The sequence below is a fragment of the Propithecus coquereli genome, unplaced genomic scaffold (assembly GCF_000956105.1).
Source record: "Propithecus coquereli isolate 6110/MARCELLA unplaced genomic scaffold, Pcoq_1.0 Scaffold68, whole genome shotgun sequence".
NCBI lineage: Eukaryota > Metazoa > Chordata > Mammalia > Primates > Indriidae > Propithecus > Propithecus coquereli.
This window is the reverse complement of record NW_012152840.1, coordinates 1,518,229-1,536,474: the sequence shown is the minus strand read 5'-3', so window position 1 is coordinate 1,536,474 and position 18,246 is coordinate 1,518,229. Positions and strand designations below refer to the sequence as shown.

Here is an 18,246-nt window from a genome sequence, read left to right as displayed (position 1 = left end):
TAGTCAACATAAGTAAATAGCAATTTGAATAGTGGTTAAAAAAAATTATAAACCATGAGCAAAAAGGTTTCATTCCAGAAATGCAGTAGTGATGTAACAGTCACATGATTATTGTAAATTGTTTAAAGGAGAAAAACCATGTCTGATCTCTTTAATACATGCCCAAAAAGCATTTGATGAATTAAACAGCCATTATTATATTTTTAAAAAGTACAAAATTAAAAAAACAAAAACACCCAGCTGTTAGAAAACTTAGAGTGAACTTCCTTAACATGATGAAGAATTTTTAGTTATTTTTTGATATTAGAAATATGCTTCTAAAAAAGCAATGCAACACTAAAGAGTATATATATACATAATATATATTATATATATATCAAAAGCAACTTCCGCATAGGAATGAAACTGAATGACTTCATGATATCACTTCCAGTTCTGCAGTAGCTGGCTAATTATGGGACTAAGGACTGGTGAGCCCCTGCCCCTAGCTTTATGGAAGAAAGATTCCAGGTGAGCAGAAGGAAAGATACCTGCAGGCAATGCACAATCTCCACCCTCTTCCTTTAGTTCCCATCGTGCAGTGGAAGGCAAGTGCCTAAGAACAATTCCAGCAAAACTTTTAAGGCTTCTGGGCATGGTATCTACCACGTCACTGAATTACAACATAGAGGCCAACCTAATGTGACGTGAGGCCAGACCACTAGTATTTAACATCATGAAGAAAAAACTTTGCAGTGGAAATAAAAGCAGAAACACTACAAACATAATGGAGATAGTTTCGAAACCCCGAGGACGAAGAGGGAATCCCTGCCATTCATTGGACACTACCTGGCACAGGCACAGAGCTGCAAAGCAACAACTGGGCACAAATGCACTACAGGCACTCACATGTGCATCAGTGATCTCTTGAGAAATTGAGCACTATCCTAAACTCTCCTGAAGTGTACTTGTGTAAACTCAGATGAGCTTTTATATCAGAAACCAGAAGCAATTTTTTTTTAAAGTAAAACACTACCAATATTATTTTATGGTTTATACCCAACCTTGTCTGAAATCTCCAGACAAAGCAACAGGTAAGAGTTTTAAATACAAAAAAGAAATAAAAATGTGATTATTAGCAGATGAAATTTCTACTTATAGAACCAACATTATCCTAAAAACGTTAAGAATTCATAAAATTATTCAGTAATACATAAGAGTATCCAAAAATATTTTTAAAAGATAAGTGAGGCTAGGAACACTCTACTGATGTTAAAACACGTGATTATAAAGCCATAGCAATCAAAACATTGTTCTGACATAACTAAAAAATAGAAATTTAGTGTAAAATAAAAGCACCATTATAAATCAACGAGAAAAGGCTGTTTTTTCCCATAAATATCATGTAACTTCAGGTTAGAGGGGAGGTTTTGGCATCACACAGATGTGAATGAGAGTCCTGGTGTGCCCCTTGCTCAGTGGGTGACCTTGGCAAGTAACTTGACTTAAGCAAAGACAACGACAGTTTCCCAGTGTGTACAATGGGGGTTCTATGGACTCCAAAAAGTTACTGTAAGGACTTGAAAAGGCAATTCAGAAAAAGCACTCTGTGATGTGCAAAGTAAGGGTCCCGTAACTTTAAGGATTATCAAACATTGGCTAAGATTTGGAGAAAAGTTTAGGCCATTCTCAAATCAGTGCATATGGATTAAAGATTTAATTAGCAAAAAGTAAAGGCATAAATGTCTTTGAAGAAAATATAGGACCTGTATTTGCTTCAAGAAACAATATTCTCTACTGATGGTGCATACATCTCAAATCATTGTCTTGACAATGTAAAAAGTGCAATTAAAATATTCAGCACTGTTATTTAGCACTTTAAGGGTAACTTCTGGAAAATCTAAATTATAAGCTGTTAAAATAAAAAAAAAAAAGATGTGTCTGAGAAGAATGAACTTTGTACTCCATACGAACTTTGTATTTTAACCTCTGACAAAGAGGAAAATGTCACAGAGTACATGCCATAGCAGCCCGAATGGACTAAGACAATGGACATACATAGGTTGATTCATATGAAATTGGCTTTTATATTCCCTATATTTTCTTCTAAAGTGTAAATTTGCCCAGTTAGGTCCATTTTCTTATAAAGAGCCATTTTGAAAAGAGTATTTTGGAGGGTGGGAAAGAAGGTAGGAAGGAGAAAACAAGCAACACCAGGCATGAGAAAGAGCAGAAAGAACTTACTGGGGAGGAGTGTCCCCTGTGGGCAAGATGCTTTATTTCACGCATCATGATCACAGAGTTAGAGTCTTTTTGCCTTGCACCCTCCCCAGCTTACCTCTAATTTGATTTTTCAAAGCTTAAAAACAATGACCATATTTAGCTAATCCGCTGTCTTACCCTTGGCCCAAACCACATTTGTGCATTTTTCTTACAGTGAGATTTTTTCATAATGCAAGCAACAAGACAGATTAATCAGGGAACGAGATTTGTATTATGCAGACCATCATGGTTATAATGGGACCAGACTCTGAGCTCAAGCTCATATGCAGCACGATAGGTTAAGACACAGTTGCTTGGTTCAGTGACTGTACCTTTCTGTTCCACCAATGACAAGAAAATATGTGTTAACGGGGAGTGCTGGAGCTGTGAGATGTCAGGGCAGGAGTGTCCCTTGAGCCAAAGCTGGTATAATCACAGCGAGGTCCTCAGGGGTGTTTGTTTCAGAGCTACTTACTTGTAGACATTTCTACTCCCTAACTACCAGAATTTCTAAGGAAATATAACTCTGAAATTCTGGACTATAAATCCATTTTTCCCTTTGCAAAATATTTTCTATAGAACAAGTTTACCACATTGTTGATATTTTGAGTTTTTGCAAACAGTGTGGGTGAAAATGTCAACAGTGATACTGTCGAAACTAGAGCAGAGAGAAAAAGCAACAACAGTCTCTGGAGGCCCAAGAATGGCCCAGAATCTCCTCCGGAGGCTTACGAAGCTTCCAAGTCATCAGAAATAGAAACTTCTCTCTACCCCATGGGTCTGTTTTATGTCTCAGGTGTTCACTAACTGCTCAGAATGGCAACCAAGAAATTAGGTTGTTCAGATTATAAAATAGAAATAAATGCTGTGGGGCTGGAGGGTCTGCAGCATTTGATATTTGGGTATTTGGACTTCCTCCTATTAGGGTGCTTACTCTCTTTGCTCTCTTTCTACTTCCATTTCTCAGTATTTGTTAATAAAACTAGTTAATTACTACATAATCGGGAGGTGTCACATCTTGGGTTTTAAGAATTATGGTGCCTTTTACATTCATGCTTATGACCATAATTACAACGATTATGTATTTTAACATTATCTTTAATTAGTTACAATGCTCACTACCAATTCTTTCATAAAATGACTTATTTATACTTCAGGCTTAGATTTGGACATGTCTCAGAAAAGAACATCCCTCCCTCTCCGTAAATTTGTTTCAGGCAGTCTATGACTCAAGAGATATGCTTTCTGAGATCTTGTATGTCCGAGAATGTTTGGTTGTCTTTTGAACTTGGAAAACAACTTTCACCACACAACTCTGAAAAAGATTTTAATTCCTCTGGTGTTCACTGCTATGGATAAGTCTATGTCTGACTCTCCTCTTTGCTCCTTTGTAGGTAACCTTTAAAAAAATTTTTGTCTTTACCATTTAGCCATTACTTGTAAACATTTGCTACAGTTTATCAAGTGCTGAGTTTCCCCCTTAATTCTGCCAAAATATAATGAGCTCTTGATTTCTACACTCAGGCATGAGTTTCAGCTTATAAAAGCATTCTTCTAATCAGATACTGCCTTTGATTATTGCTTCTGTTGTTCTGGCCTTTTCTCCAAGAACACCTTTGATTCTGAGCGAGTCTTCATTCATGCCTCCCATTTCTGTCATCTTCTCTCTTATCACTTTCATTGCTCAGCCATATTCCACGCATCCTGGGGATACTTTTCCAGTTTGTCCTGCTCACTGCCTAGGTGTTCACTGTATGACATCACTAAAACATCACTCTGACTGCCTTGATGGTCCCAAGAAGCACAGACCTATTTCCGTCCTGATAATCTCAATTTATCTTATACTCAAATCTCTAAAGCTCATTCTGCTTGATTAAAAAAATATTAGGTTTTTGATATCCTATTTCCCCATGAAAATCCATTTTAATTTTGGATTCTTTGATTTTTGAGATCTAAAGTACCAGAATGATCACTACTTTTAAACAGAAGAGCAAGCCCATTCTACATTTGTGACTTTATCTATTTATGTTTGGAAATTAACTTATCAAAATAATATAACCTTGGCTTTCTGAACTTGCTATGTGAAACAAAGACTAATGACAGATATAAAATCTTCATACATGTGGTTAAACAAAACCTTAAGAAAAAGTAACCTATGTAAGGAAAAGTGTCAGGGTTGCTTGTCGGAAATAACTCAGTGGTTAGTTATTTTCATGTTGTGAAAAACAAAAATATATAGCATAGCTATATATTTATGGCATAGCTATGTTTCAACTAAAGAACTTCCCTACACTGAAATGTTACCCATGTTTGTAAAATTCCCATTCCTATCTCCGCATTCTTAGAAGCAAAGAAGTGCACCATTCTAAGGAAAATGCATTCCTTTAATATAAAAGTATCCTGTGATATAATTCATGCCAATTTAATATATTTTGACACTGTACTACAGACCAAATATTTTTTGACACATTTATAAACATCCCAACATGCTTGTATCAAATTTAAGTTAATAGCTAATACTGACAAATATATTAAGATATATTATTACCAAACAATTCCTTAATAGTTTACATAAATAAACAGAATAAACGAAAAAGGAGTCCTCTACATATATTAGTAAATACAAATGCAAGCACAGAAGGGTTGAGTTCACTTATTCCAGAAGCTTTTGTTGATGCTTATTATGTGCCAGGTGCTGCGCTAGGTGCTGGATCTAGATTTATCTGATGCCATCTGCTTCAATGTAATTACTACACTTCCTTTCTCCTACTCTCCTTTCAAAAATAAAACATTTTTAAAATCAGTACCATGTTGCTACAATGAGGCAATTCTAGTGACTCAATCGTTCCATGACATCTTTTATCACTATCTTAAGTGCTGTGTTCTTCTAGGTGTCAGGAGACAGCAATAGATTATTACCCAAGGCTTAAGCGAGGCACAGACAAGCCTAATCCAACAAGTGAAAACATTTCCTTTTTAAAATATGCTTCCTTAGCTCAGGCAGGTAATGTAGTAGGTGTGGAATAGATACCTACGAAAAGTAATTACTTTCTTGCACATTGCTTATGGAACTTTATATCTGTTTAATGTTCTTTTTGCAAAGCCCTTGCCTTTACTATTCCATTTTCTGTATTATTAATATTAAAAATAACCACACAATGTGTAATATGCAAAAAAAGAAAAAAGAAAGAAAAACTCCCTTTCTGTACCCAGCAAAAACAAATATCAACATATTGTCAAATATCCTTGTGGTCTTTTTCTTTATACATACGTTATCATTTGTTGTTCAGTAACGTTTCATTTTGACTCTCTCTGTGTTCCCTGAATTACCTTTTTTTAAACATGGATTCAGCTCACACCTGTAAGTAGCAATTTGTAGGCCCTTTACCTGCAATGTAAGTCCCTCCAGACAAATTTACTTGGCATCTCAAAAACATCTCCAAACACAAATTCATTACCTTCCTTCCTCCTTGAGCTTCCTAGTCTGTCAGTTTTTTACTCTGTTCCCTTTCTCCCTCACACACCACACTGGCCACCAACTAGTGCCATTTCTGAGAACAAAATCTCCCTTCAGTATGCCCTTTCCTGCAGCCTCCCAGTCACACCAATCACCCTGTCTCTGTCCTGTCATCTTCATAGCAGAGTTAATGGAAACAAAAACGTATAGCAAAGAAAAAGTAGGGAATTTCATTTGTTATTGAAATTCCCCTCCACTGGCTCCCCACAGGCTACAGGATAAAGTCTAAATCCCCAGCAGGCCAACAAGATCCTCCCATTTTCCTCTCTGTTCTCCCGCCCTGACTAGAGCCACCAAAAGCAGCAGAGAACTGCACCTGAGACGATCTGTACCTTGAGGTCTGATGCTCCCCCTGGTGGCAGAGAACAGCATCCTGGGCGGGGAACCTCGGGAATACACCAGGCAGACCCTGCCAGACCAAGCAAACCTGCAGGGATGGGAGTTTGTCACCCACGTCAGATTTGGAAAGGGCCAAAGAATACTGAATTCAATGGCCCACCCAGAGGTTTTATCAAAGCAGTGAATTCTCGTGAGGAAACGCCTCAAACGTCCAAACTAGTTGTTACCATTATCAGTCTTGAGAGAAGACAAGCTATAAAGGCATTTCTTTACTTATTGCTACCAAATAAAATTACAAGATAATTCTTATCCAATGACTACACTGTCATATATAGCCTTCTGGAATTTTCATGAAATTCAAACAAATAAAAACAGAGTATTCATTCATCTATGTATTAATTCTTCCCTTCAATGCACATTTAAAGAGCACCTGTAATGCTGTAGATACAACACAAAGCCAATGCTAGAGGCTGAGTCACCCCTCCCTGTACATAGGGAATCAGAAAAATCCATGATAACAATGCATAAGGGAAGTCTAACCTGGACAGGAACAGGGACAACTTCCCAGAAGGAATGATGACTGAGCTGATTTGGTTATGCTAAGTAATAGCGGGTCAGGTAAAGAGTGAAGGGTATTGTTTCGGTATTGTGAAGACTTGGCATTACACATTCAGCAGAGTACACCACATTGGAAAGCTACCTGAATGCAGCAAGAATTCGGGTGTAAATGACGATGTGAAATGCAATTTTCCTTGATCCCCTTCCTCTTTTTGGAAATAAGGGATAACACACAATACTTTAAATTTTAGGAGGAAACTTAGTAACATCACAAGTCTCTTTCCATTGGTTAACAGTTATAGCTTTTTATAAAATACTGGATGGTTTGAGATTAAAAGCATCCATTAAGATATGTAATACCTTATACAAGCATCTTAGCCCACTGTAATGCTACAAACCACATGCTTTCGGCTGCAGTTAGCTCATCTGCCTGTGTGGGAGCAATGTCAGCAAGGCAGCACTCATTGCCAACTCAAGAACAGTCCATTTTATCTTTAGAGCACTGTTTAGAAAGTTACATTAAGCACGGACACAAGATATGTCTCCCAGTAACTTTGGCATTAACTTAGAGACCAAGTTTAGGGCCCTCCAGAACCAGTCTCATTGCTCTGCTACAAGACCACATTTCATACACTGTATTTGCAGTATGTTCTCAGAGACCTCCCTCAATTTTCTCTCCCTTTGTCTAGCAATCTTGAGTATGCCATAACCTGTGTGCTAGCCACGTCAAGTCCTGACTACTGGTACCCTTTATTTATTTTATTTGCATCCACTTTGGAACATACTCCAGACCTGTACATGATAGGACAGTAGGAGTGAGATGTGTGATCCAAGTAAGGCTAGTATATGCCAATTTCTGCTGATGCAGTTTCAGATACAACAGTTATTCTGAGAAACTATATAACACTGTGGACTCATTTAAGATTCCCTTTATCTAAAACTCCCAAGTGCTTGCTTTTTCTTTTTTAACTGACAGATGCTAGGCCACGTCTCCTCCATTTTCTACTGCCAAAAAGTGCAGCCATTTCTATCAACGTGTTCATGGATATGTTTATACACATTAAGGAAAATACATATTTCTCATAAAGTGAAAGTGACCATTCATTAGATGCATTTTTATTTGCATGCAATATGTCCTAGGGACTGTGCTACATGCTGGGAACACAAAGTTGAACAAGATAACATTATTTCATTGTGATCCTTTTATGTGAGATTATGTATATAAAGCAAGAGCCCAGGGCATGTAGTAGCTGCTCAATAAACTGTTATTAGTATGATCACTTACAACTTATAGTCTTTTAAAAATTCTTAGAGATTTTTAAAATGAAAATACTATAATACGGGCACCAATACTCACCAATACTATAGTATCTCTTTAGTTCTGTACGCCTGATCTCCTTTAACTGATTAGTTTTTCTCTTTTTTTTCTCATCAGTAATATATTCCTCTTCCACAGCAATGTTGCACTTGTCTTGGTCTAAAATGACTGCATTAGCATCTTCTTTCCCAGTATGAGTCCTCGCAGCTATAGCTGAGGCTGTTTCTGCATTTTGTTTGGCTTGTTTTTTCTTTTTCAATCTGGGAGTGAAGAAGAAAAGGAAAAGCATTAGAGAAATGATTTGCTGGTAGGAATCATATTAATTTCATGCAGTTGGGCTCTGAAAACGAATTAACTGATATAGGAAACACTTTCCTTATAATATTGTTCATTACCTTTTCCTGTTACGTTTTCCTTTTCTAATCATTTACACATTCTTATGTGGAGATTTGTGGCCTTTAATTTTATATCCTCAATACTATATCTCAGAAAATTAATGGGAAATGCTCTAGGCCTAAGGAAAAATGAGATTCTTCTATAGGTTATTAAATGTTGAATATTTTTTAAAATCAAGATATACACTAACCTTACTATAGTACCATGTTTGAGGATTACATTTAAAAAAAAAGTGCTCTGGTTTTCAGTGTTACATTTGGACTGGTGGGCAAGCACATTTGTAAAAACAAGTCCTTTATAAATGGCTTACATGCTGATTATAAAGATTTGGCAAGGTGTGAACTGCGTCAGGTCTGCATAACTCTTTTCCTTTATACATACGACAATAGCATTGAAAAAAGGGCTGATTTGCCTGAGACAGAAAATGCTATAATGACAATATATAATTAGCATTATGATTTCTAATAGTTGACTGATACATTACTTAACTTTTGATGTTTTCTTTACTCCTGAGTCAAGGATGAGTAAGACATGAAGTTTATCATAATTCACTGAAATCCAATAATTAAAAATATTTTCCAGTTGATGCATCACTCTGTAATTAATTGATGTGTCACTCTGTACTTGCTAGTCCTTCTTGAGAATGTTTTTTGCCTTACCAGAAATGTAAACTCTTTGAGAACAAGGACCTTGGCCTCTAATATATGTGGCACTCTGCTCATACGTAAATATTTTTTTCAGTTAGGATCCTTTTCCCTGTGTCTAGATGGAAAGTTTCTAGGCAAAGTTTTGTCTTACACATTTCTATTTCCTTTGTCCTCTTGAGCATCTATATAATTTGATGTTGGGCAATGGATAAGAAAATGTTTGGGTAGAAAAATGAGACAACTGTAGGATAATACAGGGATTAACGTTTGATCTTCTGCTGCACTGCTCTGTGATGGTGGACAAATCAATCTGACAGTCCAGAGAGGTCCCACCCTGAGGCTGTGACTCTTAAGAGCTCTGACCTCGGCTAAGAATCTAACTCCTTGAGCCCGAGTTTTCTCATACATTAAATGGTGATAACTGTACTTCCTTAGCCATCTAACAGGGTCTTTTATTGGGACTGAGATATTATATGTTGACATAAAACACAAAACAATCAGAAACAGAAATAGTAAAATATCCCCTAATACAATCATATACATGACAACTAAGCATGGTAAGATATACAACATTCAGTTTCTGGGATAAGGTTCCCATATTTCAACAAGATAATTCAACTAGGCTGTTATTTACTGAACACTGAGCAGCCAGGTTCTTAGATTTTCATTTGCTAATAAATGAGTATATAGCCTAAGAGACAGGACAGCTAGAAAAAAGTCAAAGATGAATATACTCCCCGTATCTTACTTTAGCTATCTTTTTATGGTTGCTTGTTTAAAACAAAAATAAAATCACAAACCAAACAGAATTAGAGTCTCATAAAAAGGGATTATTTTCAGTAAACATGTTTTTATTTTCTATCCTTAGATTTTAAACTGTTTTTCTGGTAAAAGAGTAGGTGGTTCCTTGCAAGATTGAGTCAGTATTTTTTTAATACTCCTAAAAAAAATAAAAATTTCTCTCCTAATCAAAATTCCTGTTTCAGGCTGAAATTAATATGCAGCAACCTAAATACTATACAGAGATCATCTCTTTACGTAGGGAGGTTTATACAAAGAGCTGATCTCTTTATCCAAAATACTGGCTATGGATGCACTGATCTCATTCTGATATACTGGCTGATCAAAAACATGTTTAAGATGAACCCTGTTGCCTCCTTCCAAAAATAATTCCTTCTAGGAGAAAAGAGATGTCAAAGTTTAGTTCTATGCAGCCTGAGATATGCTGCTTCTTAATCTTTTGAATTTTTTCCACTTTAAGTTGATTTAAATGTCCTCATTTCACTGTCCCCACGATAATTAAACTCACTCAGATCTAGGGCACATGTTTTGATGAAGGCAGCACTGTTTGGGGACATCTCATTAGAGACTGATTTTCACACATGGAAATAACAAAATGGGATACATTGTTTTATTGTTTTATTCATTTCACTAGCTTTTCCACACAGACCATTATTGTCAACACATACAGCCAAGGGTAGTTGTTACTTTAGAAAAAAATGCTAGAAAATAGCAATACCAAACTATCTTAACAGCAAACAGAGTACAATTTAATACTTTAGAAATTCTACACTCAGCTACATCTTTTGTTTTGACTAGGGTACTCATGAGATTTGTTTCTCTGGAGGTTATCCACACAACTGGAACATTTCAATCTTGCAACCAGATATCAGATGTGTTTCTAGAAGCCCTCTGCGAAATCCTTCCTCCAAGCATAGAAACACACTTTTAACACCTTTTCCAAAGGGGAATAACTGCCTACCTGATGAATGTGGTATAGTTAATGTTCTTCAAACATTCCTTTTTAGGGCTTTTATTTTTTAGAGTTTCTCTTTTGTTTTTTCATTTATATATCTATCTTGTTAAGACATTCTTGCAATAAGGATTTTTTTAATCACTAAATTAAGGTAAACTGGAAAAAAGTCTTGCAGAAAAATGAACTTTCCTATTCATTTAAGCATTTTTAATGCCCCAAATATATACTTATTTATATTGTGGGGTAAAAAAAAAATACTTGTCAAATCATCTTAAACAGATGAGTGATTGAAAAATAATGAAATACATTTAATATTTGCTGTGAGTACAAGTAAAAAAAAACACTCAAACCTTTATTTTGCTATGCTGCACTTGTCTTTCTTTAAAATAGATCACAATTACATAAAACAAGTGTTTTCAATTCAAGCCCCTCCTACTATTGTAATGAAGCCCTGTCAATTCTCTGTTCCCATTGGTCACATCAGCCTTTCACCTCCTTTCTGCCTGGACTGTTCTTTATTATTTATTATTCTTGTTTTATTGTGAAAATAATATGTGTTCGTACTAGAACATTTTCAAAATGCAGACAAGTAAAAAGAATAAGACTTAAATTAAATGTAATGCTAACACTAAGCAGGAATCATTGTTTGGGGAAGAGAATACGAAAGTCAGTAGAAAAGATAAATTATACCCTTCAGACCTTCCCCAAGGGCAAAAGAGTGAGGCAATGTGGCTCAACACCATGACCTGAGCTTCTTATTCCTATCTTCCCATAAGGGAAGATGAAAGGGATTTTTAATTCTGGAATCTCTTGGCTTATTTACATTAAAATGGAGCAGGCACTTGTAGAATACACACATACCTCATTTTTTCCCTCCTAGTGTCCGAGCCCAGAGTTAGTACACTGACTGAAGAAGTGAATAAGGTGATACTGCTAGAGAACTCATTTTTAATAGCTGAATGAAACTGGTTTTCTTCTGAAGCTTTTTCCTTTACTAAAGGAAAGGAGAGTTTGGGCACTGGCGGTACTGGGACTCAAAGCCAGCGCCTAGGGCAAGTTCTGAGTCTCTGTAAGAGGTCCCTTCATGGCTCCCTAAGGTCGGTGGAAGGCAACACAAAAAGGCACCAAATGAGGAGGCTTTCATTAGCACTTAGAGTGAACGCTTCATGAAGGCAGGGATTTGTTTCGTTAAATGCTGTGCTCCCAGGGCTTGTGCATGGACACATGAGGTACTCAAGAAACATTTCTTAAATGAATGAATAGATAAACCAGCCTATGTTCTGACTTAGTTGAGATCTGCTCTCCTACAAACTTGTAATTTCACAGCATTCTCTGATTAGCAGTGCGTTCTCAAAAACAAACTCCCATCTCCTCAATTATGTACTTAATTGAAAAAGAAAATATATTAGCCACATATAATTAAAAATGTATTAAACAACAGACTAATTAATATCAAATTAGTGATTTTATATGACTCTTTCCTTAATTTTGTAATTTGGGATCCATGTGTTTTTGAAAACAGTACCATAGACAGAAATATCTAGCATGGCATTATCCAATACGGTAGCCACTGTTGTGAGCTGAGATGCTTTGAAGGGTTAATGAATAAAAAGGTATAATGCAATTATAGTTGCTAGGGAACTTTAATAAACGCTATTTGCTTCTGTACAAAGCTTGCGGTTTGCAATTGTTAGAATTCAGGGCCTGATTGCCCTACGCAAAGTACGTCAAGGGTTCAACTTATGATCGATGTGTAACTGGAAGAATGTTCTGTGTTTAATCTATAACTTAGATTGTGCTTTACTTCAATGATTGCAATTTGTCTTTGGGTACCAGAGATCTGTGAGAACAGCCAGATCTCAGGACTCTGTGTCATTGAAATATTGATTGTACATTCTGCCTTTGTTTCCTTTGTTTTAGAGTACCTGTTCCATGGCACGTAGCCCCCCTCAAATTAGTATAAAATTCCTGTAGAAGCAAAAGACTGGTGCCACTCTCTTGTACTGCTTTTATGCGGGCAGAGGTGGTCGCTGGCCAGCTAATAAAGACTCTCAATTTGGCTCCATTGAATTCTCTCGTGGTCTGTTCGCGCCCTCCACACTACAACAGCCACCAGCCAGCTGCCTATGGTTATTAAATTTAAAATTAAATAAAAATTTATAATTCAGTTCTTCAGTTACAAGAAACACACTTCAAGATTTGTGTGTGGGGAAGGGTAAAAACTTACCTAACAGGTACAATGAACACTACTGGAGTGATGAACACACAAATAGCCCTGACTTAAGCATTATAAAAGCTATCCATGTAACATTTGTACCCCTTTAATATTTTGAAATTAAAAAAAGACTTATGTGCTAGTGAGTACTTTACTGGACAACATATGTAGAACTCTTCTATCATTACAGAAAATACTGGACAGTACTGGCCTAGAGCTACAAGTAGTCTTAGTCCTATAGCAAGAGCCTAGAGGGAAGGGTAAAGATAGTAATAATATTTAAAACTTAATGAGTATATGCACGGAGTATGTTTACAAGAGTACACAAAAAAAATGGTAAAAAAAAGTTTCCATTAAAGAACATTATGAGGGGGTAGGATTAAGAAAAATTACTTTTCATTGTGTTTTATTTTGTACCTTTTGAATTTCATACCATGCGCAATAAGTGTTCAAAAAATTATGTGTTTAGTCCATGAAGTCTCTTTTCTACTATAAGAATAATTTAACACAGAAATATTGTCAAATTTTAACTGAATTTTACTTTTTCAAAAAATTACAACATGCTTAAAAGAGCTTTCTTTTAACAGCAACTATTGAGTTGAATAAGGAACCAGGCCCCATACTAAGTGTTTGACATATATTACCCTATCCTCACAAAAGGCCAATGAGGTAGGCAATTTAATTGCTATTTTACAGATAAGAAAAGGAAGGCTGAAGACAAGTAGGGGCATTTCCCAAGGTCACAGGGCACAGTTTAGTTGTGGAGCAAGAATTTACAACCCTAGGTTACAGCCAATTGCCACAGGGTATCCAAGAACACCTTCTAAATGTGTTCTGTGGCATATATGTATATCGACTTGGAAATAAAATCCACTAGACTTTGGAAGTCCTAGGAACTATGTGGGGGCCTTACAATCTAGTGGGCTCCAACAGAGAGCACACAGGCAGGAAGATTTGAACCCTGATCTAGGTTCTGGGCTTGGCTTTCTCTGTTATCAGCTTTGTGTGAACTTTGGAAACATGATAAACCCTCTGGGATTTCTAAGTAAACAAAAGCAAAAAGCTGACATAATTTTCAAGGTCCTGCCTAGCTCTAACAGTTTATATTTGGCCGAAAAGATTAGGAAATGTGTTAAAACTGTTTTGATGTTAAAAATTTTTTTTAATCCAAACTAAACCTTCCCTGGAGTCTTGTACTTCCCTGTGTTTTCTCTAAGTCTCACTCTGATTACATTTTCCTGCCACTGCAGAACATCCAGCCCTGGGAAAGTCCAGAGGTCAAGACAGAGCACCGTCCATATACAAAGGCTGTCAAAACAAAAACAAAAACCAAACCACCACCACCAATAACAAAAAACACTGCTCTACAATTTGGGGCTAATAGCTCCAGGAAAAAAAAGTAGAAAATGTCAAACTTGACCAACCATGAGGGCAGTATAGTCTTTAATACAAAATTTCTCCTTAAAATTACCTCTGTAGGGAAATAGAATACAACATCAAAAATGTATATATAACATTATTTCACGAAAAAAGTTATAAAACAGTATTGTAGCATGATTCCATTTTTGTCGGGAAAAAAACAGAAAATAAAGTACATCCCCCCTCAAACCAACAACTATATGTACATAAATATATATGTGAGGTAGTATAGGAGGTGGGCTTTGGCTACCTGCCTGAGCCTTGAGCCAAAGCTTAAGTCTGCTTACAACACTGAACAAAAGCTTTGAAAATGATTTTAACAGCCTGCTTCAATAGAAGGTAGTTGTGTTTTCTTCAACAGGATGTGGCAACCATTGGAACAGGCGTCCAGCACCCCCAGTCCAAGCCAGCACAGACTGGTTACTGCTGAGATGAAGCCCAAAGTTGACTGCTCATAGATCTTTTGCTTCATTTTAATCCTAAAAATCACACCCAAGGGTGAAGATTCAACATGCTAATGAGACATGTGATGTATAAAGAAGCATGATCTCGCTGGATGGGCAGCTGCCAGCAAAACTCCGCCCCTGCATGCTATGATTTCAATGCTGGCATCGAACTTCTCTACCCTTTAAAAGTTCCCCAGGCCTTTATGCAGAGAACCAGTCTGGTTACTCCTTAACCAGCACTGTTTCCCCTTTTGTTCAAGCTGAATCTCCCTCCTCATAAATCCTTGCTTGTATAAATTCCTTTTTCAGTCTAGTGCCAATTTCTATTGACTCAGGGACCAAGAACCACGAGGTCAGTAACATATGTATGTAGGTTTGGTGGATATACAAGAAAATGGTCGATGGGAAAGGGAGAGAAGAGCTTTTACTTTACATTTACATAATTTGGTGGTGTTGAATTTTTTATACGGCAAGCACATAGTATTACTTCTGTAATTCTAAGGCCAATAAACAACAGCAAAAACTAAATATCTGTAGCTATGGCAACATTTTGCTAAATCTCATTGGCTGGTTTATTCTTTCTCCTGAGTCCAGCTATCACAGTGAGTTCCTAGACTGCAATCCTGCATTGTCTTTTGTTTTTTTTTTTAAATCAGACAGAGCTGGCAGAGCTGGTCTATCTCCCTCAAAGGGACCTTCTCCTGGTTCTTGTTCTTGGCTGTTCTGGTTGCGACCTTATCATTGTATTGCTCTGACCTTCAGAGTCTAGGCTGTTTTTTCCTGGTCTAATTCTGACTTTTGCCACCTCCAGACTCAAGAAAAAGGGTGCTACAATGGAATGAGCTCAGCCTTTCAACAGAAACATTTGTGTTTGAATCCTCTTTTGTTCCTTGGGTGTGCATCCTTGAGCAAGTTACTAAATCTAAGCCTCAGGTTCCTCGTCCTTGAAATAAAAATAATAGCGTTAGATGGGTTTTTGTGATGATTAAACGGTACAGAGAAAACTTACTTTTGTAACCCGTGCTTGGTTTACAGTAAGAGCTCAATAACCAAAAGTGACTAATTTGTTGTGCTGTTATTCTTACTTGGGGATTACTAGGAATCCAAGTAAATGAGAGAACATATGTAAGCACAACAAAGAAGGTATCTGAAAAATCTCAGATATTAATACATGCTCACATTCTTTTTCTCATTGTACATAAATTTTATTTAACTCTGCTATGAATTTCATCACCAGCATAAAGCTATCTATTATTTCTAGAAGAACATCACTTCTTGTATTTCATTTCATTTTGTGATTTCATAAAGTTTGGATTTTCTACTGAAATTTTCCACTGAAAATCCCTAATTGTGATATAATATATGCCAAATAAAATCAAACTTAAAGGCAGGGGGATAAAAATAGTTAAAACAGCAACTCAGTGAAAATTCTCTCTTGGAATCATGGTTAAATAAAAACAAAAAATTTAGGAGTAATCCCTGGAAAAATCTATAGATGCACCTGATTCTAGTGTCATTCCTTGAGACGGAAATTCTTTTTTTCACCTTTTCTAATTGTGATAATGAGATTCCTCCCACTCCTAAAACTGAAATTCATCAGTTAAAATGAAAATACTCTGGTTTCAAAGAACCAATACAGTTAGAAAAAGAGATCCTTTGGCTTTGAGTTCAATAACTAGCAATATATCCTCATACAAGTATACTTACACATAATGGAATTTCCCTTGGCCTCAAGGAACAACCACATTCTAATAATGGCCAGTAAACAGAATGCCAATCAGCAGGAAACCAAAAAAAATGCAATTTCCCTTCTCTGGGATTTCCTTGTACCATTAAAACGGGGCGGGGGGGTCAGCAGTTCTTAGGGAAATCTGGTAACCAAAGTGCAGGTGCCAGAAATGTTCGAAAACAAATTCTCACTCTCTCAAAGGAGCCTCAGGGTGGTTTCATAGGAGACATTTCAGAGAACCTTACAAATTCCCCCCAGTGCCAAGATTACAATGAACCACTGCAAAATGGATGCATGCTGTGTGGAATGTCTGCCTGGTATTTATGAAACTAAACAGGCTTCTGTTGAACATATAGGAGGCCCCATGTGGGAGTTCCCTTTTCTAAAAGTCAGGATGCTGGGCCACAACCTGAAAAAGTTATAGAGAAATCAGTGGCACAGACAATGGTAATATGTATCTCAGCTATAAACTGAGAGGGAACCAGAAATGGGAACTTGCTCCAGGTAATAAGAGAACTGTGTTGTGCTAAGAGCAATCAGCAAAGTCCTAGAAATACGATACTTACGTATTAGGAATTATACTGATTAACCAAGCTAACAAATAAAGCAATAAAGAAATTAATCAGAATCTGCAAATAGAAATGTTAAGCGACAAAGTATTTGGAAGTTGTTTATTCCCTTTTGTTTTACGATAGTATTGTGCGTGTGGCCTATTTAACTTAGTATAGTTAAACTAACTGAATATATTAGTTCCCTATGGCTGCTGTACCAAATTACCACAAACTTGGTGACTTAACACAACACACATTTATTTATTCTCCTACACTTCTGGGGTCAGAAGTCTGAAATCAGACTCACCAGGCTGAAATCAAGGTGTTGGCAGGGCCACCCTGCCCCAGAGGCTCTTTCTTTGCCTTTCTAGGTTCTAGAGCTGCATTCCTGGTAGCCTTTTCCTCCACCCTCAAAGCCAGCTTTAGCACACTGCCTTTCTTCTCTGCAGCCAGATCTCTCTCTGCAGCCAGATCTCTCTCTGCCTCCCTCTTACACGGACACTTGTCATTGCACATAGGACCCACCCAGATAATCCAAAATCCCCATCCCACTATCCTCAGCCTAATCATATTCGCCAAGTTCTCTTTTGCCATAAAAGGTAACATTCTCAGATCCCTGGGGGATTAGGACCTGGATATCTTTGGGGGTCATTATTCAGGCTATCATACTGGCTAATTTAGCTTTTACGTTAATAATAATCGTAAACTGAGCATCATATCACTGTAGTGCCTCAGTTTCCAAGTCCAAATCATTACCCTGCTTATTCAATGTATTGTCTATGCTACTTGAAAAAGTTCACTGCTGGCAGTGACTAGCAATAAACCCACTTCTAAAGCAAAACCAAAAAGTTTTTTCAGGACTACCCTGAAATCTCAAGCTATAATGAGAATATTACAGACATGACCTTTTGTTTTATGTTGGGCGACTCCAATACAGCCTCTTGGAGGTGGAGGTATTGGAAGGAAAATCTTAACAGGCAGGATTTCTAAAGGGTTAAATCTCATTTTCATACCTGATTACCTCAATCTACACTGAAATCAGTTATTCACTGTTTATGATCCCTTACAAATATTTCCAAAATATTTTTTTCTTTTACTACAGTTCCTTAGCACG

General features: G+C 36.8%; 1 protein-coding gene across 1 annotated transcript in view; it reads right to left on the bottom strand.

The window, feature by feature from the left end:
- Positions 1-7,632: 7,632 nt before the first annotated feature.
- The window catches only part of LOC105823607 (nuclear receptor coactivator 7-like), a 58,529-nt gene continuing 47,915 nt past the window's right edge, over positions 7,633-18,246 (bottom strand). The window contains exon 2 of the mRNA XM_012660859.1: positions 7,633-8,233. Coding sequence (XP_012516313.1) covers positions 7,954-8,233 — 280 coding nt within the window. The 3' untranslated portion in view covers positions 7,633-7,953. The remainder of the gene's footprint in view (positions 8,234-18,246) is intronic.